The 21,192-nt window shown below is 49.2% G+C and overlaps 1 protein-coding gene across 3 annotated transcripts in view; it reads right to left on the bottom strand.

Moving 5' to 3' along the window:
• LOC128703856 (oxysterol-binding protein-related protein 1) overlaps window positions 1–21,192 on the bottom strand; it is a 648,989-nt gene that overhangs the window by 99,669 nt on the left and 528,128 nt on the right. For all 3 annotated transcript variants that reach the window (XM_070084964.1, XM_070084965.1, XM_070084966.1), the window contains exons 15-16: window positions 20,829–21,039; window positions 19,294–19,403 (exon numbers count right to left, since the gene is read on the bottom strand). In XM_070084964.1, the coding sequence (XP_069941065.1) occupies window positions 19,294–19,403; window positions 20,829–21,039 (321 nt within the window). The remainder of the gene's footprint in view (window positions 1–19,293; window positions 19,404–20,828; window positions 21,040–21,192) is intronic.

Raw genomic sequence — 21,192 nt, 5'->3', positions numbered from 1 at the left:
TGTGTGGGTTGTGATGATGTGGGTGTGGGTTGTGATGATGTGGATGTGTGGGGTGTGATGATGTGGTTGTGTGGGTTGTGATGATGTGGGATGTGTGGGTTGTGATGATGTGGGTGTGTGGGTTGTGATGATGTGGATGGGTGGGTTGTGATGATGTGGATGTGTGGGTTGTGATGATGTGGATGTGTGGGTTGTGATGATGTGGGTGTGTGGGTTGTGATGATGTGGATGTGTGGGTTGTGATGATGTGGGTGTGTGGGTTGTGATGATGTGGGTGTGTGGGTTGTGATGATGTGGATGTGTGGGTTGTGATGATGTGGGATGTCTGGGTTGTGATGATGTGGGTGTGTGGGTTGTGATGATGTGGGTGTGTGGGTTGTGATGATGTGGATGTGTGGGTTGTGATGATGTGGGTGTGTGGGTTGTGATGATGTGGGTGTGTGGGTTGTGATGATGTGGATGTGTGGGTTGTGATGATGTGGGTGTGTGGGTTGTGATGATGTGGATGTGTGGGTTGTGATGATGTGGGTGTGTGGGTTGTGATGATGTGGGTGTGTGGGTTGTGATGATGTGGGTGTGTGGGTTGTGATGATGTGGGTGTGTGGGTTGTGATGATGTGGGTGTGTGGGTTGTGATGATGGTGGTGTGTGGGTTGTGATGATGTGGGTGTGTGGGTTGTGCTGTTGTGGGTGTGTGGGTTGTGATGATGTGGGTGTGTGGGTTGTGATGATGTGGGTGTGTGGGTTGTGATGATGTGGGTGTGTGGGTTGTGATGATGTGGGTGTGTGGGTTGTGATGATGTGGGTGTGTGGGTTGTGATGATGGGGGTGTGTGGGTGGTGAGGATGGGGGTGTGTGGGTTGTGATGATGTGGGTGTGTGGGATGTGATGATGTGGGTGTGTGGGTTGTGATGATGTGATGTGGGTGTGTGGGGGTGTGTGGGTTGTGATGATGTGGGTGTGTGGGCTGTGATGATGTGGGTGTGTGGGTTGTGATGTTGTGGGTGTGTGGGTTGTGATGATGTGGGTGTGTGGGTTGTGATGATGTGGGTGTGTGGGTTGTGATGATGTGGGTGTGTGGGTTGTGATGATGTGGGTGTGTGGGTTGTGATGATGTGGGTGTGTGGGTTGTGATGATGTGGGTGTGTGGGTTGTGATGATGTGGGTGTGTGGGTTGTGATGATGTGGGTGTGTGGGTTGTGATGATGTGGGTGTGTGGGTTGTGATGATGTGGGTGTGTGGGTTGTGATGATGTGGGTGTGTGGGTTGTGATGATGTGGGTGGGTGGGTTGTGATGATGTGGGTGTGTGGGTTGTGATGATGTGGGTGTGTGGGTTGTGATGATGTGGGTGGGTGGGTTGTGATGATGTGGGTGTGTGGGGTGTGATGTGGGTGTGTGGGTTGTGATGATGGGTGTGTGGGTTGTGATGATGTGGGTGTGTGGGTTGTGATGATGTGGGTGTGTGGGTTGTGATGATGTGGGTGTGTGGGTTGTGATGATGTGGGTGTGTGGGTTGTGATGATGTGGGTGTGTGGGTTGTGATGATGTGGGTGTGTGGGTTGTGATGATGTGGGTGTGTGAGTTGTGCTGATGTGGGTGTGTGGGTTGTGATGATGTGGGTGTGTGGGTTGTGATGTGTGGGTTGTGATGTGCGTGTGTGGGTTTTGATGATGTGGGTGTGTGGGTTGTGATGATGTGGGTGTGTGGGTTGTGACGATGTGGGTGTGTGGGTGATGTGATGATGTGGGTGTGTGGGTTGTGATGATGTGGGTGATGTGGGTTGTGATGATGTGGGTGTGTGGGTTGTGATGATGTGGGTGTGTGGGTTGTGATGATGTGGGTGTGTGCGTTGTGATGATGTGGGTATGTGGGTTGTGATGATGTGGAAGTGTGGGTTGTGATGATGTGGGTGTGTGGGTTGTGATGATGTGGGTGTGTGGGTTGTGATGATGTGGGTGTGTGGGTTGTGATGATGTGGGTGTGTGGGTTGTGATGATGTGGGTGTGTGGGTTGTGATGATGTGGGTGTGTGGGTTGTGATGATGTGGGTGTGTGGGTTGTGATGATGTGGGTGTGTGGGTTGTGATGATGTGGGTGTGTGGGTTGTGATGATGTGGATGTGTGGGTTGTGATGATGTGATGATGTGTGTGGGTTGTGATGATGTGGGTGTGTGGGTTGTGATGATGTGGATGTGTGGGTTGTGATGATGTGGGTGTGTGGGTTGTGATGATGTAGATGTGTGGGTTGTGATGATGTGGGTGTGTGGGTTGTGATGTGTGATGATGTGTGGTTTTTGTTTATGTGGGTGTGTGGGTTGTGATGATGTGGGTGTGTGGGTTGTGATGATGTGGATGTGTGGGTTGTGATGATGTGGGTGTGTGGGTTGTGATGATGTGGGTGTGTGGGTTGTGATGATGTGGGTGTGTGGGTTGTGATGATGTGGGTGTGTGGGTTGTGATGATGTGGGTGTGTGGGTTGTGATGATGTGGGTGTGTGGGTTGTGATGATGTGGGTGTGTGGGTTGTGATGATGTGGGTGTGTGGGTTGTGATGATGTGGGTGTGTGGGATGATGTGATGATGTGTGGATGTGTGGGTTGTGATGATGTGGGTGTGTGGGTTGTGGTGATGTGCGTGTGTGGGTTGTGATGATGTGGGTGTGTGGGTTGTGATGATGTGGGTGTGTGGGTTGTGATGATGTGGATGTGTGGGTTGTGATGATGTGGGTGTGTGGGTTGTGATGATGTGGGTGTGTGGGTTGTGATGATGTGGGTGTGTGGGTTGTGATGATGTGGGTGTGTGGGTTGTGATGATGTGGGTGTGTGGGTTGTGATGATGTGGGTGTGTGGGTTGTGATGATGTGGGTGTGTGGGTTGTGATGATGTGGGTGTGTGGGTTGTGATGATGTGGGTGTGTGGGTTGTGATGATGTGGGTGTGTGGGTTGTGATGATGTGGGTGTGTGGGTTGTGATGATGTGGGTGTGTGGGTTGTGATGATGTGGGTGTGTGGGTTGTTAAGATGTGGGTGTGTGGGTTGTGATGATGTGGGTGTGTGGGTTGTGATGATGTGGGTGTGTGGGTTGTGATGATGTGGGTGTGTGGGTTGTGATGATGTGGGTGATGTGGGTTGTGATGATGTGGGTGGGTGGGTTGTGATGATGTGGGTGGGTGGGTTGTGATGATGTGGGTGGGTGTGGGTTGTGATGATGTGGGTGTGTGGGTTGTGATGATGTGGGTGGGTGGGTTGTGATGATGTGGGTGTGTGGGTTGTGATGATGTGGGTGTGTGGGTTGTGATGATGTGGGTGTGTGGGTTGTGATGATGTGGGTGTGTGGGTTGTGATGATGTGGGTGGGTGGGTTGTGATGATGTGGGTGTGTGGGTTGTGATGATGTGGGTGTGTGGGTTGTGATGATGTGGGTGTGTGGGTTGTGATGATGTGGGTGTGGGTTGTGAGGCTGTGGGTGTGTGGTGTGTGATGATGTGGGTGTGTGGGTTGTGATGATGTGGTTGTGTGGGTTGTGATGATGTGGGTGTGTGGGTTGTGATGATGTGGGTGTGTGGGTTGTGATGATGTGGGTGTGTGGGTTGTGATGATGTGGGTGTGTGGGTTGTGATGATGTGGGTGTGTGGGTTGTGATGATGTGGGTGTGTGGGTTGTGATGAGGTGGGTGTGTGGGTTGTGATGATGTGGGTGTGTGGGTTGTTATGATGTGGGTGTGTGGGTTGTGATGATGTGGGTGTGTGGGTTGTGATGATGTGGGTGTGTGGGTTGTGATGATGTGGGTGTGTGGGTTGTGATGATGTGTGGTTGTGATGATGTGGGTGTGTGGGTTGTGATGATGTGGGTGTGTGGGTTGTGATGATGTGGGTGTGTGGGTTGTGATGATGTGGGTGTGTGGGTTGTGATGATGTGGGTGTGTGGGTTGTGATGATGTGGGTGTGTGGGTTGTGATGATGTGGGTGTGTGGGTTGTGATGATGTGGGTGTGTGGGTTGTGATGATGTGGGTGTGTGGGTTGTGATGATGTGGGTGTGTGGGTTGTGATGATGTGGGTGTGTGGGTTGTGATGATGTGGGTGTGTGGGTTGTGATGATGTGGGTGTGTGGGTTGTGATGATGTGGGTGTGTGGGTTGTGATGATGTGGGTGTGTGGGTTGTGATGATGTGGGTGTGTGGGTTGTGATGATGTGGGTGTGTGGGTTGTGATGATGTGGGTGTGTGGGTTGTGATGATGTGGGTGTGTGGGTTGTGATGATGTGGGTGTGTGGGTTGTGATGATGTGGGTGTGTGAGTTGTGATGATGTGGGTGTGTGGGTTGTGATGATGTGGGTGTGTGGGTTGTGATGATGTGGGTGTGTGGGTTGTGATGATGTGGGTGTGTGGGTTGTGATGATGTGGGTGGGTGGGTTGTGATGATGTGGGTGTGTGGGTTGTGATGATGTGGGTGGGTGGGTTGTGATGATGTGGTTTTGTGGGTTGTGATGATGTGGGTGGGTGTTGGATGATGTGGGTGGGTTGTGATGATGTGGGTGTGTGGGTTGTGATGATGTGGGTGTGTGGGTTGTGATGATGTGGGTGTGTGGGTTGTGATGATGTGGGTGTGTGGGTTGTGATAATGTGGGTGTGTGGGTTGTGATGATATGGGTGTGTGGGTTGTGATGATGTGGGTGTGTGGGTTGTGATGATGTGGGTGTGTGGGTTGTGATGATGTGGGTGTGTGGGTTGTGATGATGTGGGTGTGTGGGTTGTGATGATGTGGGTGGGTGGGTTGTGATGATGTGGGTGTGTGGGTTGTGATGATGTGGGTGTGTGGGTTGTGATGATGTGGGTGGGTGGGTTGTGATGATGTGGGTGGGTGGGTTGTGATGATGTGGGTGTGTGGGTTGTGATGATGTGGGTGTGTGGGTTGTGATGATGTGGGTGTGTGGGTTGTGATGATGTGGGTGTGTGGGTTGTGATGATGTGGGTGTGATGGTTGTGATGATGTGGGTGTGTGGGTTGTGATGATGTGGGTGTGTGGGTTGTGATGATGTGGGTGTGTGGGTTGTGATGATGTGGGTGTGTGGGTTGTGATGATGTGGGTGTGTGGGTTGTGATGATGTGGGTGTGTGGGTTGTGATGATGTGGGTGTGTGGGTTGTGATGATGTGGGTGTGTGGGTTGTGATGATGTGGGTGTGTGGGTTGTGATGATGTGGGTGTGTGGGTTGTGATGATGTGGGTGTGTTGGTTGTGATGATGTGGGTGTGTGGGTTGTGATGATGTGGGTGTGTGGGTTGTGATGATGTGGGTGTGTGGGTTGTGATGATGTGGGTGTGTGGGTTGTGATGATGTGGGTGTGTGGGTTGTGATGATGTGGGTGTGTGGGTTGTGATGATGTGGGTGTGTGGGTTGTGATGATGTGGGTGTGTGGGTTGTGATGATGTGGGTGTGTGGGTTGTGATGATGTGGGTGTGTTGGTTGTGATGATGTGGGTGTGTGGGTTGTGATGATGTGGGTGTGTGGGTTGTGATGATGTGGGTGTGTGGGTTATGATGATGTGATGATGTGTGTGTGGGTTGTGATGATGTGGGTTGTGTGTGGGTGTGGGTGATGATGTGGGTGGGTGGGTTGTGATGATGTGGGTGTGTGAGTTGTGATGATGTGATGGGTGGGTTGTGATGATGTGGGTGGGTGGGTTGTGATGATGTGGGTGGGTGGGTTGTGATGATGTGTGGGTGTGGGTTGTGATGATGTGGTGGGTTATGATGATGTGGGTGGGTGGGTTGTGATGATGTGGGTGGGTGGGTTGTGATGATGTGGGTGGGTGGGTTGTGATGATGTGGGTGGGTGGGTTGTGATGATGTGGGTGGGTGGGTTGTGATGATGTGGGTGGGTGGGTTGTGATGATGTGGGTGGGTGGGTTGTGATGATGTGGGTGGGTGGGTTGTGATGATGTGGGTGGGTGGGTTGTGATGATGTGGGTGGCTGGGTTGTGAGGACGTGGGTGGGTGGGTTTGGATGAGGTGGGTGGGTGGGTTGTGATGATGTGGGTGTGTGGGTTGTGATGATGTGGGTGGGTGGGTTGTGATGATGTGGGTGTGTGGGTTGTGATGATGTGGGTGGGTGGGTTGTGATGATGTGGGTGGGTGGGTTGTGATGATGTGGGTGTGTGGGTTGTGATGATGTGGATTGGTTTGTTGTGATGATGTGGGTGGGTGGGTTGTGAAGATGTGGGTGGGTGGGTTGAGACGACGTGGGTGGGTGGGTTGTGATGATGTGGGTGGGTGGGTTGTGATGATGTGGGTGGGTGGGTTGTGATGATGTGGGTGGGTGGGTTGTGATGATGTGGGTGGGTGGGTTGTGATGATGTGGGTGGGTGGGTTGTGATGATGTGGGTGTGTGGGTTGTGATGATGTGGGTGGGTGGGTTGTGATGATGTGGGTGGGTGAGTTGTGATGATGTGGGTGGGTGGGTTGTGATGATGTGGGTGGGTGGGTTGTGATGATGTGGGTGGGTGGATTGTGAGGATGTGGGTGGGTGGGTTGTGATGACGTGGGTGGGTGGATTGTGATGATGTGGGTGGGTGGGTTGTGATGATGTGGGTGGGTGGGTTGTGATGATGTGGGTGGGTGGGTTGTGATGATGTGGGTGGGTGGGTTGTGATGATGTGGGTGGGTGGGTTGTGATGATGTGGGTGGGTGGGTTGTGATGATGTGGGTGGGTGGGTTGTGATGATGTGGGTGGGTGGGTTGTGATGATGTAAGTGTAGGAAGTTAGTGTAGGAAAGGAGTGTAGGAAGGGAGTGTAGAAAGGGAGTGTAGGAAGTGTAGGAAGGGAGTGTAGAAAGAGAGTATAGGAAGAGAGTGTAGGAAGGGAGTGTAGGAAGGGAGTGTAGGAAGGGAGCGTAGGAAGGGAGTGTAGGAAGGGAGTGTAGGCAGGGAGTGTAGGAAGGGAGTGTAGGAAGTGTAGGAAGTGTATGAAGGGAGTGTAGGAAGGGAGTGTAGGAAGGGAGTGTAGGAAGGGAGTGTAGGAAGGGAGTGTAGGAAGGGAGTGTAGGAAGGGAGCGTAGGAAGGGAGTGTAGGAAGGGAGTGTAAGCAGGGAGTGTAGGAAGGGAGTGTAGGAAGGGAGAGTAGGAAAGGAGTGTAAGAATGGAGTGTAGGAAGGGAGTGTAGGAAGGGAGTGTAGGAAGGGAGTGTAGGAAGGGAGTGTAGGAAAGGAGTGTAGGAAGGGAGTGTAGAAAGGGAGTGTAGGAAGGGAGTGTAGGAAGGGTGTGTAGGAAGGGAGTGTAGGAAGGGAGTGTAGGAAGGGAGTGTAGGAAAGGAGTGTAGGAAGGGAGTGTAGGAAAGGAGTGTAGGAAAGGAGTGTAGGAAGGGAGTGTAGGAAGGGAGTGTAGGAAGGGAGTGTAGGAAGTGTAGGAAGGGAGTGTAGGAAGGGAGTGTAGGAAGGGAGTACAGGAAGGGAGTGTAGGAAGGGAGTGTAGGAAGGGAGTGTAGGAAGGGAGTGTAGGAAGGGAGTGTAGGAAAGGAGTGTAGGAAGGGAGTGTAGGAATGGAGTGTAGGAAGGGAGTGTAGGAAGGGAGTGTAGGAAGGGAGTGTAGGAAGGGAGTGTAGGAAGGGAGTGTAGGAAGGGAGTGTAGGAAGGGAGTGTAGGAAGGGAGTGTAGGAAGGGAGTGTATGAAGGTAGAAAAGGAAAGGAGTGTAGGAAGGGAGCGTAGGAAGGGAGTGTAGGAAGGGAGTGTAGGAAGGGAGTGTAGGAAGGGAGTGTAGGAAGGGAGTGTAGGAAGGGAGTGTAGGAAGGGAGTGTAGGAAGGGAGTGTAGGAAGGGAGTGTAGGAAGGGAGTGTAGGAAGGGAGTGTAGGAAGGGAGTGTAGGAAGGGAGTGTAGGAAGGGAGTGTATGAAGGGAGCGTAGGAAAGGAGTGTAGGAAGGGAGCGTCGGAAGAGAGCGTAGGAAGGGAGCGTAGGAAGGGAGCGTAGGAAGGGAGTGTAGGAAGGGAGTGTAGGAAGGGAGTGTAGGAAGGAAGTGTAGGGAGTGTAGGAAGGGAGTGTAGGAAGGGAGTGTAGGAAGGGAGTGTAGGAAGGGAGTGCAGGAAGGGAGTGTAGGAAGGGAGTGTAGGAAGGGAGTGTAGGAAGGGAGTGTAGGAAGGGAGTGTAGGAAGGGAGTGTAGGAAGGGAGTGTAGGAAGGGAGTGTAGGAAGGGAGTGTAGGAAGGGAGTGTAGGAAGGGAGTGTAGGAAGTGTAGGAAGGGAGTGTAGGAAGGGAGTGTAGGAAGGGAGTGTAGGAAGGGAGTGTAGGAAGGGAGTGTAGGAAGGGAGTGCAGGAAGGGAGTGTAGGAAGGGAGTGTAGGAAGGGAGTGTAGGAAGGGAGTGTAGGAAGGGAGTGTAGGAAGGGAGTGTAGGAAGGCAGTGTAGGAAGGGAGTGTAGGAAGGGAGTGCAGGAAGGGAGTGTAGGAAGGGAGTGTAGGAAGTAAGTGTAGTAAGGGAGTGCAGAAAGGGAGTGTAGGAAGGGAGTGTAGGAAGGTAGTGTAGGAAGGGAGTGTAGGAAGGTAGTGTAGGAAGGGAGTGTAGGAAAGGAGTGTAGGGAGTGTAGGAAGGGAGTGTAGGAAGGGAGTGTAGGAAGGGAGTGTAGGAAGGGAGTGTAGGAAGGGAGTGTAGGAAGGGAGTGTATGAAGGGAGTGTAGGAAGGGAGTGTAGGAAGGGAGTGTAGGAAGGGAGTGTAGGAAGGGAGTGTAGGGAGTGTAGGAAGGGAGTGTAGGAAGGGAGTGTAGGGAGTGTAGGAAGAGAGTGTAGGAAGGGAGTGCAGGAAGGGAGTGTAGGAAGGGAGTGTAGGAAGGGAGTGTAGGAAGGGAGTGCAGGAAGGGAGTGTAGGAAGGGAGTGTAGGAAGGGAGTGCAGGAAGGGAGTGTAGGAAGGGAGTGTAGGAAGGGAGTGTAGGAAGGGAGTGTAGGAAGGGAGTGTAGGAAGGGAGTGTAGGAAGGGAGTGTAGGAAGGGAGTGTAGGAAGGGAGTGCAGGAAGGGAGTGTAGGAAGGGAGTGTAGGAAGTAAGTGTAGGAAGGGAGTGCAGAAATGGAGTGTAGGAAGGGAGTGTAGGAAGGTAGTGTAGGAAGGGAATGTAGGAAGGGAGTGTAGGAAGGGAGTGTAGGAAGGGAGTGTAGGAAGGGAGTGTAGGAAGGGAGTGTAGGAAGGGAGTGTAGGAAGGGAGTGTAGGAAGGGAGTGTAGGAAGGGAGTGTAGGAAGGGAGTGTAGGAAGGGAGTGTAGGAAGGGAGTGTAGGAAGGGAGTGTAGGAAGGGAGTGTAGGAAGGGAGTGTAGGAAGGGAGTGTAGGAAGGGAGTGTAGGAAGGGAGTGTAGGAAGGGAGTGTAGGAAGGGAGTGTAGGAAGGGAGTGTAGGAAGAGAGTGTAGGAAGGGAGTGTAGGAAAGGAGTGTAGGAAGGGAGTGTAAGAATAGAGTGTAGGAAGGGAGTGTAGGAAGGGAGTGTAGGAAGGGAGTGTAGGAAGGGAGTGTAGGAAATGAGTGTAGGAAGGGAGTGTAGGAATGGAGTGTAGGAAGGGAGTGTAGGAAGGGAGTGTAGGAAGGGAGTGTATGAAGGGAGAGTAGGAAAGGTGTGTAGGAAGGGAGTGTAGGAAGGAGGTAGGTAAGGAGTAGTAGTAAGGAAGGAGTAGGAAGGAGTGTAGGAAGGGAGTGTAGGAAGGGAGTGTAGGAATGGAGTGTAGGAAGGGAGTGTAGGAAGGGAGTGTAGGAAGGGAGTGTAGGAATGGAGTGTAGGAAGGGAGTGTAGGAAGGGAGTGTAGGAAGGGAGTGTAGGAAGGGAGTGTAGGAAGGGAGTCGGGTTATGATTTATTTTCAGATATATTTGAGTGTCCAGGCTCCGGGTTCACACCTGTCACTACTCTCCCTGGCTCTCTTTCTCATCCCTTTCCTCTCTCTATCCTCTCCCTCAGCTCTCCTCTCTCCCTCAGTTCTTCCCCTCATCCCTCACCCTTCCTTCTCTCTCCTCAGTTCCCTTCTCTCCCTCCTCAGTTCTTCTCTCCCTCAGTTCTTCTCTCTCCCTCAGTTCTTCTCTCTCCCTCAGTTCTTCTCTCTCCCTCAGTTCTCCTCTCTCCCTCAGTTCTCCTCTCTCCCTCAGTTCTTCTCTCTCCACAGCCCTCCTCTCCCCTCCCTCAGTCCCTCCCTCTCCTCCATCAGTTTCTCCTTCCCCTCAGTTCTTCTCTCCCTCAGCTTCCCTCTCTCCTCAGTTCTCTCCCTCTCCCTCTCCCCTCAGTCCTCTCTCCTCAGTTCTTCCTCCTCTCTCCATCAGTCCTCTCTCCTTTCTCAGTTCTCCTTTCTCCCTCAGTTCTCCTCTCTCTCTCTCCTCCTCTCTCCTCAGTCTCTCCTCTCTCCTCAGTTCTCCTCCTCTCCAGTTCTCCTCCTCTCCATCAGCTCCTCTCCTCCCTGCCCTCCTCTCTCCATCAGCTCTCCTCCTCCATCGTCTCCTCTCCCTCAGCTCCCTCCCCTCCTCCCTCCTCTCCATCAGTCTCTCCTCTCCCCATTTCTTCTCAGTTCTTCTCTCTCCCTCAGTTCTCCTCTCTCCCTCAGTTCTCCTCTCTCCCTCCCCAGTCTCCTCTCCCCTCAGCTTCTCTCTCTCCATCAGCTTCCTTCTCCCCTGCCCTCTCCTCCCTCTCTCTCTCTCCCTCAGTTCTTCTCTCTCCCTCAGTTTTTCTCTCTCCCTCAGTTCTCCTCTCTCCCTCAGTTCTTCTCTCTCTCAATTCTTCTCTCTCCCTCAGTTCTCCTCTTTCCCTCAGTTCTCTCTCCCCTCACTCTTTCTCTCTGTTCCCTTCTCTCCCTCAGTTCTCCTCTCTCCCTCAGTTCTCCTCTCTCCCTCAGATCTCCTCACTCCCTCCCCAGCTCCTTCCCTCAGATCTCTTCTCTCCCTCAGTTCTTCTCTCTCCATCAGTTCTCCTCTCTCCCTCAGTTCTCCTCTCTCCATCAGTTCTCCTCTTTCCCTCAGTTCTTCTCTCTCCATGAGTTCTTCTCTCTCTCTCAGTTCTCCTTTCTCCCTCAGTTCTTCTCTCTCTCAATTCTTTTCTCTCCCTCAGTTCTCCTCTTTCCCTCAGTTCTCCTCTCTCCCTCAGTTCTTCTCTCTCCCTCAGATCTCCTCTCTCCCTCAGTTCTTCTCTCTCCCTCAGATCTCCTCTCTCCCTCAGTTCTTCTCTCTCCATCAGTTCTCCTCTCTCCCTCAGTTCTCCTCTCTCCATGAGTTGTTCTCTCTCTCAGCTTCTCTCTTCAGTTCTCCTCCCTCTCCCTCCCCAGTTCTCTCTCTCAGTTCTTCTCTCTCTCTCAGTTCTCCTCTCTCCCTCAGTTCTCCTCTCTCCCTCAGTTCTTCTCTCTCCCTCAGTTCTTCTCTCTCCATGAGTTGTTCTCTCTCTCTAAGTTCTTCTCTCTCTTTCAGTTCTTCTCTCTCCCTCAGTTCTTCTCTCTCCCTCAGTTCTACTCTTTCCCTCAGTTCTTCTCTCTCCCTCAGTTCTTCTCTCTCCCTCAGTTCTTCTTCTCTCCTCCCCTGTCCTCCTCTCCCTCAGTTCTTCTCTCCGTCAGTTCTTCTCTCCTCCCCAGCCCTCCTCTCTCCCCTCAGTTCTCTTCCGTCATTGCCTTCTCTCTCCCTCAGTCCCTCCCTCTCCTCCCCAGTTCTTCCCTCTCTCCGTCCAGTTCTCTCTCCCCTCCCCAGTCTCCTCCTCTCCCTCCCCAGTTCCTTTCCTTTCTCCTCAGTCCTCCTCCCTCTCTTCCCTTCTCTCCTCCCCAGCCCTTCTCTCTCCTCCCTCTCTCCCTCCCCTCTCCCCTCAGTTCTCCTTTCTCCCTCAGTTCCCCTCTCTCCCTCAGTTCTTCTCTCCTCTCCTTCCCTCCTTTCTCCTCAGTCTCTCTCCTCCCCGTCTCCCCTCTCTCCCTCAGCTTCTCTCTCTCCCTTCTTCTCTCCCCTCCCCAGTCTCTCTCCCCTCAGCCTCCCTCCCTCCCATCTCCCCTCTCTCCCTCAGTTCTCCTCTCTCCATTAGTTCTCCACTCTCCCTCAGTTCTCTTCTTTCCCTCAGTTCTTCTCTCTCCGTCAGTTCTCCTCTCTCCCTCAGTTCTTCTCTCTCCCCCATTTCTTCTCTCTCCCTCAGTTCTTCTCTCTACTTCAGTTCTTCTCTCTCTCCCAGTTCTACTCTCTCCCTCAGTTCTCCTCTCTCCCTCAGTTCTTCTCTGTCCCCCAGTTCTTCTCTCTCCCTCAGTTCTTTTCTCTCCCTGCTCTCTCCTCCCGCAGTTCTCTCCTCTCCCTCAGCTTATCTCTCCTCAGTTCTCTCTCCCTCCAGCCCTTCTCTCCCTCCCAGTTCTTCTCCTCAGTTCTCCTCTCCTCTCTCAGTTCTCCCTCTCTCAGTCTTCTCTCCTCTCCTCAGTTCTTCTCTCCCTCAGCTTCTCCTCTCCCTCCCCCAGTTCTCCACCCTCCCTCTCCCCTCCCCAGTTCTCCTCCCTCCCTCCTCCTCAGTCTTCCTTCTCTCCCTCAGTTCTTCTCTCTCCCTCAGTTCTTCTCTCTCCCTCAGTTCTTCTCTCTCCCTCAGTTCTTCTCTCTCCCTCAGTTCTTCTCTCTCCCTCAGTTCTCCTCTCTCCCTCAGTTCTTCTCTCTCCCTCAGTTCTTCTCTCTCCCTCAGTTCTCCTCTCTCCCTCAGTTCTTCTCTCTCCCTCAGTTCTTCTCTCTCCCTCAGTTCTTCTCTCTCCCTCAGTTCTTCTCTCTCCCTCAGTTCTTCTCTCTCCCTCAGTTCTCCTCTCTCCCCAGTCTTCTCTCTCCCCAGTCTTCTCCTCTCCCTCAGTCCCTCTCTCCTCTCCCTCAGTTCTCCTCTCTCCCTCAGTTCTTCTCTCTCCCTCAGTTCTTCTCTCTCCCTCAGTTCTTCTCTCTCCCTCAGTTCTTCTCTCTCCCTCAGTTCTTCTCTCTCCCTCAGTTCTCCTCTCTCCCTCAGTTCTTCTCTCTCCCCCAGTTCTTCTCTCTCCCTCAGTTCTTCTCTCTCCCTCAGTTCTCTTCTCTCCCTCAGTTCTTCTCTCTCCCCCAGTTCTTCTCTCTCCCTCAGTTCTCCTCTCTCCCCAGTTCTTCTCTCTCCCTCAGTTCTTCTCTCTCCCACAGTTCTTCTCTCTCCCTCAGCTCTCCTCTCTCTCCCCAGTCTCTCTCTCCCCAGTTCCTTCTCTCTCCCCTCCTCAGTTCTTCTCTCCTCCCCAGTTCTTCTCCCCCTCTCCCCCTCTCTCTCTCCCTCAGTTCTCCTCTCTCCCCAGTTCTTCTGTCTCCCTCAGTTCTTCTCTCTCCCACAGTTCTTCTCTCTCCCTCAGTTCTTCTCTCTCCCCAGTTCTTCTCTCTCCCCCAGTTCTTCTCTCTCCTTCAGTCTTCTCTTACGCTCATGGTAAACACGTTGAGATCTTTCTGCCTGTCTCAACCATAATTGCTATTTCATAAGCTTGTCTTATTGCTACTTTGAGAGTCAGTTTATATGGGATTGTTGCCATAGTCCAGCTCTTTCTGTGTCTCTCAAAATTTGTCACCTGGTTCACTCCTACCTTCTGTCAGTTTGATGTTAATAATAATCTCTTGTTTCTGCGTCATCCATGTCCAGTCATGAATACTTTCTTCATCTTCTTGAAGCTCATAGATAATCAGTAATAGTATCTCTCTGTTTTTTTTTTTTTTTTTTTTACACAGGGTTTGACAAGGTTAAGGATCCCTAGCTTTATTGACAAGCTATTTACAGGTTAAGGATTCCTAACTTTATTGGCAAGCTAAGAGCTGTTGCCTACATCAGCTCATTTGAAAGCGTTTTTATTGTTATGAGACATACAAGTAGGGAACAGGATGAAGTTGGAGCCATCTGTGGGCCAGCATTTTCATTTGATCAACTGACTTTATCTCGTTGACATCATTATGCTGTACGAATGTGTTCCATACTCGAGTCATCCTGGGTATATACGATCTCAGATGGAGTGATGTTCTGGAGAAGGGTACAGCCAGAGTGAAGTTGCTGCTTTCTGCCCGTCTTGTGGCATAAAAGCTTGTTTCACGCTGTCCTCGAAGTGGATCCAAGTGTGGTATTTTGACAACACTGGCCTTGTACATAACAGTAAGGCCACCCACATCCCTCCTATGTTGAAGGCTTCGCTGAAATGACAGATCTATCCAGGATGGGTCCAGGCGAGAGATGAGACGTCTTGCTCTGTTCTCTACTCTGTCAAGCAGTCGCAGATGAGAGGGGGGGGGGCAGGCAAACCAAGAAAGTGGAGCATACTCAAGGTGTGAGCGTACTTGTGCCTCGTACAGGATCTTGCAACCCCTACTATCAAGCAGATGCGAGATACGGAGAAGTGCTGTAAGCTTCCTGGCTGCCTTGTTTGCAAGATTTACAACATGGTTCTTCATGGTTAGTTTGGAGTCAAATTTCACCCCAAGGATATCAACTTCTTCTCCAAGTGCCAACACCCTCCCATTCATCCTTACTACTGCGCCAGCATTACCATCATGGTGCCTAGAGACGATCATCATTTGCGTTTTCTCAGGTGCAAATGTTACTTGCCATCTATTTCCCCAAGCTGATATAGCTCTCAGCTGGTGATTGATGTAGCTTAGAGCAGCTGGCATTTCTTCTCTTGGATAAGTGAATGTCAGTGTACAGTCGTCTGCATATGCATGTTAATCTGGGATGATATGAAGAAGGTCGTTGAAGTAGACATTCCATAACAATGGTCCCAGCACGCTTCCTTGTGGAACACTTGCCCCAATAAGATGTCTTGCTGATTCCGTTCCATTGAGAACTACACTTAGAGATCTACCATGAAGGTAATCACTGAGGAGACATAGCGTAGAGCCTGCAATTCCCAGTGCTTGAAGTTTTGCTAAGAGGCCCTGGTGCCACACCCGGTCGAAAGCGCCAGCAATGTCCAGTGCTACCACACAGCTGACTTTGGATTCATCCAGTGACTGGTGCCACTTAGTGGAGAGGTTTAACAACAGATCAGCAGCAGAGTAACCTTTCCTGAAGCCATATTGACGATCACAAAGTAGTGAGTGGTAGTCAAAAAACTCTGTCATTTGTCTTGAGATTATTGTCTCAAGGATCTTACCAGTGATTGACAGGAGTGACACTGGTCTGTAGTTGCTGATTTCTGCTCTGCTCTTCTTTTAGTGAACAGGGACTACATTTGCCTCTTTCCATAGAGAGGGCCATTTACACTGTACTAGGCAGTGCTGAAAGATGCGAGTTAGAGGTGCTGCTAGCTGGTCTGCACATCTTCTCAACAATCTTGGGCTCAACTTGTCTGGGCCCACAGCCTTTTCTTGGTCAAGCGATTTAAGAAGGAAATGCACCTCCTCCTGCCTTATTGTCACCACTGACAGTTTTGACACAGTTCTTGCAGCTAGCCAAGGAGGGTCCCTTGCTGGATCAGGAACTTGCATTTTGGTAGCAAAGTATTCAGCAAAGAGGTCCGCCTTCTCTTGACTACTAGTAGAGGTGGTCCCATCCTGTCGATTTAGAGGTGGAATAAGTTCATCAGGCAGATAACCTTGTCTGTCCTTGACCAGGGACCACCAGGTTTTGTAGCCTACTCTACCTGATGCTAGCTTTCTTTTAGTGTCCACCTCCCATTTAGCAATGGCCCACTTTTGAACATCACCCATATGCCTACAGGCTTGCGTGTGCAAGTTCCTGTTATAGGTGGTAGGATGTCTCTTATACCTTCGCCATGCTTTGTACTTAGCAGTAGCAGCCTCTCTACAACGAAAGCCAAACCAAGGCTGATCTGCAGGCTTCGTCACATATTGCCGGTGAGGAACGTGTTCCTGTCTCTCTCTCTCTCTCTCTCTCTCTCTCTCTCTCTCTCTCTCTCTCTCTCTCTCTCTCTCTCTCTCTCTCTCTCTCTCTCTCTATCTCTCTCCTCATTACCTCCAGATTTCTGTCTGTCTTCAACAGTTCCTTTGCTGCTCCCTGTACCATCTCCAGCACCTCCAAGTTGCTTGATTACTTCCACAAAAATACTACCTACATCTCTTCTTGCTACCCCCTTACCCCCTCCTCCCAACCTTCAACACTCCCAGTCTCTTCTTCAGCTCCGTTGATTTGTCTTCCAAGCTTTATACCTTTGCCTCAGCAGCTGTAGCCCTGGTGTGTGTGTGTGTGTGTGTGTATTTCAACAGAGTCTTTTATCAATGTCTCTAAAGAGATAGTGTTGACAGAGAAAGCTTCTTCATCTCTCTCTTCCTGTCTCCCTCTATCCTAACAGACGACCTTCTTTCATCATCTATATTCCCGTAAAAAGTTTTAAATCTTGATAATCTACGTTGCAATGTTTCGTGTAGACAACTAAAGTGTTGCAACCCCTGAATGGGTTACAATGATTATTTTGTATATATGTAATGTATATTACCTTTTCATATAATTTTATATTGCTTATATTTGCGATAATAGCTAAATCGCAAATGTATTGCCTTATATTGTTATTTGACGTAGCTTATGTTGTTAGGATGTATATAAAATGTGCTCAGTTAGTCTTGATTGTCAAACTATTGTAATTATCGCTTGTCGCTCGTTATACTGCCGGCTTCTGAGCTGCAGTTGTCCACGTAGCTATCACGTGATCGAGGGGGGGGTGTCCTCTCCTCTCGTGAAGTTTTCAGTCTGCTAGAGACTCGCTTGCTGGTTGGACAGATTGTCTGTCTCATTATTCTTGTTAGTTCTGTAGAACTTTGTTCACAGAACATTGTAAAGACTTAGTGATTTTCGACGTTGTACTGAGGTTGTGTGTCACATAGACACTCTGAGTATCTCAGGTCCTTAGCTATAGCTTCTGACCTAATTTTGTACTGGTTCCTGTGTATTGTCACAGTCACAGTTTTTCCTATGCTGAACATAGTATTATGGGAGTTTTGTAACTTTTGTGGAGGATCTGCAGATGGTCCCTACTTAGTGTCGTTATATTATCTCCTTGTTCCTGATTCTGTGTCGCAGTCGCTTGATATTGCATTGCTATTGGGCTTAGCATTCTTTGTTGTTCAAGTAGACTGTTCGGGTTGCCAGTCGGTCAAGAAGTAAGTTTATTTGAGGACTTTGTCAGTCACTTGTTTAAGTCTTGAATATTCAAGTCTTGAGACATAGCTAACTACTTAAGAGCACTTACACGCATACACACACTTGTACATATTTGTAATATCTTATTAAATGTTAATGTACCTGACGGTACTTAAGAATTATAAATGTGATATGTGCTTTCAGCACAATAATATTGAACTCGAGAGATTGATTTTATTTTGATTGCTGTAATTTAATTTAATTTGATAATATACCTCTAGACAACTTATAAGACTTAATAAATTTATTAAATTTTAATTTCTCTAGTTAGTAGCCTACCAGTTGTAATCCTAAAGCGCTATTGAACCATACTGAATTTTAATGGATAATTGGACAAGGATACTGACTACTTGTTACGAAAACCCAGTAACAGGCTGGATGCTAGAAGGGCAGTCCTTTCTAGTATTCACTGGAGATCTCTAAGATTTTAGAATCGCGTTTTGTGTAACATAAAGTGTTTAAATTATGTTATAAACATGTTTCGTAACTTTCGTGATGACACAGTAGTGTTGAATGTGAAGACCATAATGTGTTCTCTCTGTATCCTCATTAATATTTCTCTGTTTACACTTTAAATGACATCCAAATTCTATTTTTTATATTTAGTAAACTATATATACATTACGAATTTTGACTCTGATAGGTTGGCAATGTGTATACACTCAGCTGTGTATATCTCTTAGTGTATATACACTGCGACGTGTCTGTCCATCAGTGTATATCACTATTTTAGATGTTAAAGTATTCTTGACTGGCTGTGTACAGGTTAGAAGCAGCCTTCATGACTCTCGTGTAGTAGATAGTATTTAAACCCCCATCAACTGGTTTAACCTGACTCTGAGTTCCTTCATGAACAAGGACTCTCTCTCAGCTTTAACATAGAGAAAACGTATGATAAATTATGTTTTAATCTTAAGATGTTGTGAAGATTAATGAAAAGAACACCAGCTGTCTCTGCAGGAGGTTTAGGGCACCAGCTGCCTCTCCAGGTAGTTTAGAGAGCCAGCTGCCTCTCCAGGTGGCTTAGAGAGCCAGCTGCGAGGGAATTACCTCTCCAGATGCTTGTAATTTCGGTGCTATATTCCAGTCGTCCAGGTAGTGTGTATCATACACACACACACGCACACGCACACGCACACACACACATACACACACACACACACACACACACACACACACACACACACACACACACACACACACACACACACACACACACACACACACACACACACACACACACACACACACACAGTGAAGCAGTAGAGGCGCGATCCATACATAGCTTTAAGAAGAGGTATGATAAGGCTCTTGAACAGGGGAGAGAGTTGACCTGGTAGCGACCAACGAAGAGCTGTGACTCGACCCCTGCAACCACATATAGGTGAGTACACGGCAGGCACTGCCCAATCATATTAACGCCTCGGTCCTAAACCACTCAGGACAGGATGCTAATACAGAACACGAGCCTAGAAACCTAGCCACGTTAGAGTCGTGTCTGTCTAGATTCTAGAGCATGACCTACCTCTTCCCTACCATCAACCTAATCCCTGACTCCACCCCAGTAGGAAGGCCTACATTTACCCTAGTCCAGCCTCCCCAACTCCTGCTGGATAATTATGTAGTGGACATGATTATTCAAAGGTACTATCAGAGCGTCTACCTACTTGGAGAAGTGTTCTGGGGGTCAGCGCCCCCGCAGCCTGGTCCATGATCAGGCCTCACAATGGATCAGAGCCTTGTCAACCAGGCTGTTATTTCTGGTCTCGTGCAATCCGGATAGTCAGGCACTGACCAGCTTTGTATACTGGTACCCAGGTAAACTGATATACTGGTACCCAGATACAATGGTGCACTGATACTTGGGTACATTAATGAAAAGGGATTATCGAAGAAGAGTGATGAATTGAGGAAAAGAACAGCGGAGGTCATGCCAGACATAATAGCTGTCACTGATACAATATTGACAGAAATGGTATAGGATGGTGTATTTCCAGCAGGATACCAAGTGTTAAGGAAAGACAAAAGAAACAAGGACGGGGGAGGAGTGACAATATTAATAAGAAATTAGTGGAATTTTGAAGGGGTGGGAGAAATAGAGAAACCAAATGAAAATAAGACTCAACTCTCACAGTCACATTTAGGTGAGTACACGAGTTTAGCTCTGCTATATTATATAGGTAATTACAGATATTTACACACACAGATCTCACCTGTAGTTGTCTCGCTGCAGTTCAAAAGTCTCTCCCAAGAGGGGGTTGAAAGGCTTCCCGACACGCTCCCAGTTCGAGGCCAGACCACTCACAGCAAATGCCGTCACGTACTGTGGATGACACATACTTTTAGTGGTGGCTAGGGGCAAGTTGTGGTTGTGGTCAGTAGTGGCTTCTTGTGACTGTGGTTCTAACTGAGCACATGTCTATAGATACTAGGTGTAAATGTACTCCAGGTCAAATATTAGAATATATCTGAAGTCTCCCTCTCGATATTTAAGTAAGATTTCAATACAAACCAGAAATTGTGCACAATAACATAGCTATACATTCCTACTATTCTTTAAATTAGATCAAGAAGACAGTGTGTGTTGACATCAACTGTGCTCGAAGAATAAGTCCAAGAATGGTGGTACTCTTCACTAAGAATAATAACCAAGTTCACAAGGGACACAGATTCCAGATAACCTACGTACTCGGAAACTGAGTTCAAAGATGGACGCTGCTGTCGGGACCCGAGTCCAACCCCAGACATTTACTGAAAGTAATGTGTTTGTGTGTGTGGCTGTATATTGTATATCATCAACACGTTGAACCACAATCCAGCGTGGGTTGTGGCTGACTACTGTATCACAGTGAATCCCAGACAAGGTAAGAGCATCCTAATTTTGAGTCATCTCAAAGGTAATGCTGGAAAGTGCTGATTCCAGGCTAGCATTCATAAATGAGACTAGAAACAGCTGATCAGAGGGTTACGTACATAATTAAGGCTGAGAGACCCTGAGCTTATACCTACAAATAAGACTGAGAGACGCTGAGACTCTTATTAAGGTCTATAAATAGATTTAGGAAGCCCTGAGCTCAGGCTAAAATCCATAAAAATAGGCATGGAAGTGCTGAGCTCAGACTCACATCCATAACTGAGACTGAGAATGGCTGAGCCCAGACTCAGCTTATTCTGGATAAATCAATATGATGGTGGGGGAAGGCAGGGCGAGACGAGGGAACTGTCGACAACGTCAGCACATACAGCTGAGTTAAGGGACCTCCCATCGCATACCCTGGCATCTAAACTCTTTAAGACAGTAAGATACCGTGGAAGAGACAGCTACACTCTTAAATCAGCCTTTTATTCTGTATATACGAAGACACGTTTCACACCACATGTTCCCTCCTGAGCACAACTAGGACAGGGAACAACCACAGATTACTACTACAACCACAGATTACTAGTGTTCAGAGAGGATACAAAGGCAGAGTGAATGCTGGTGTGTCTCTGGTGCTTAGCTAGTGGAGAACCTTTGTGTCTGGTGCTGTATAGCCTATAAATGTTCATCACTTTTCAATTATTAAAGAAGAATGATATAGATAAATGGTATAAAATATCAACACGTTGGAAAAATAGACAAAATACAGTATAATGTGATGCTTTATAGCTCAGGTAGATCTGTTTGTGACGTTGTCAACAAAGTATCGCATTATACTGCATTTGTGTGTCTATTTTTCCCAAGAATGATATGTTGAAGAGTTGTTACCTGCATCCTGACGACTGGATCCTGAGCCTGGTCAGCCTTCTCCAGGAGCCACGCGTACTCCATGTACTCAGCCATGCGCTGAAGGAACGACAGTGGCTCGTTGAAGACGACAGGCATGGTGATCTTCGAGAGTTCCTTGCCTATACACTGCTTCAACACCGACCATAACGAGAAGTCGTTCCTCTGAAACTGCTCTGCCGGGAGGCTGGTCCTGGGGGAGGGAAGGCAGAGATAATATGGTTAGTGGCACACTAACTAGATAATTACACAGGTGCATTAATAGGCTCAAGAGAGGACAGAGAGGCAGTGGAAGGGTTAGTTGAAAGAAAAGAAAAGAGGAAAGGAGGTGTGTAGGAGGAGAGGT

Source organism: Cherax quadricarinatus, chromosome 14 (assembly GCF_038502225.1).
Source record: "Cherax quadricarinatus isolate ZL_2023a chromosome 14, ASM3850222v1, whole genome shotgun sequence".
Classification (NCBI taxonomy): Eukaryota; Metazoa; Arthropoda; class Malacostraca; order Decapoda; family Parastacidae; genus Cherax; species Cherax quadricarinatus.
This window is presented reverse-complemented; position numbering and strand designations above follow the sequence as displayed.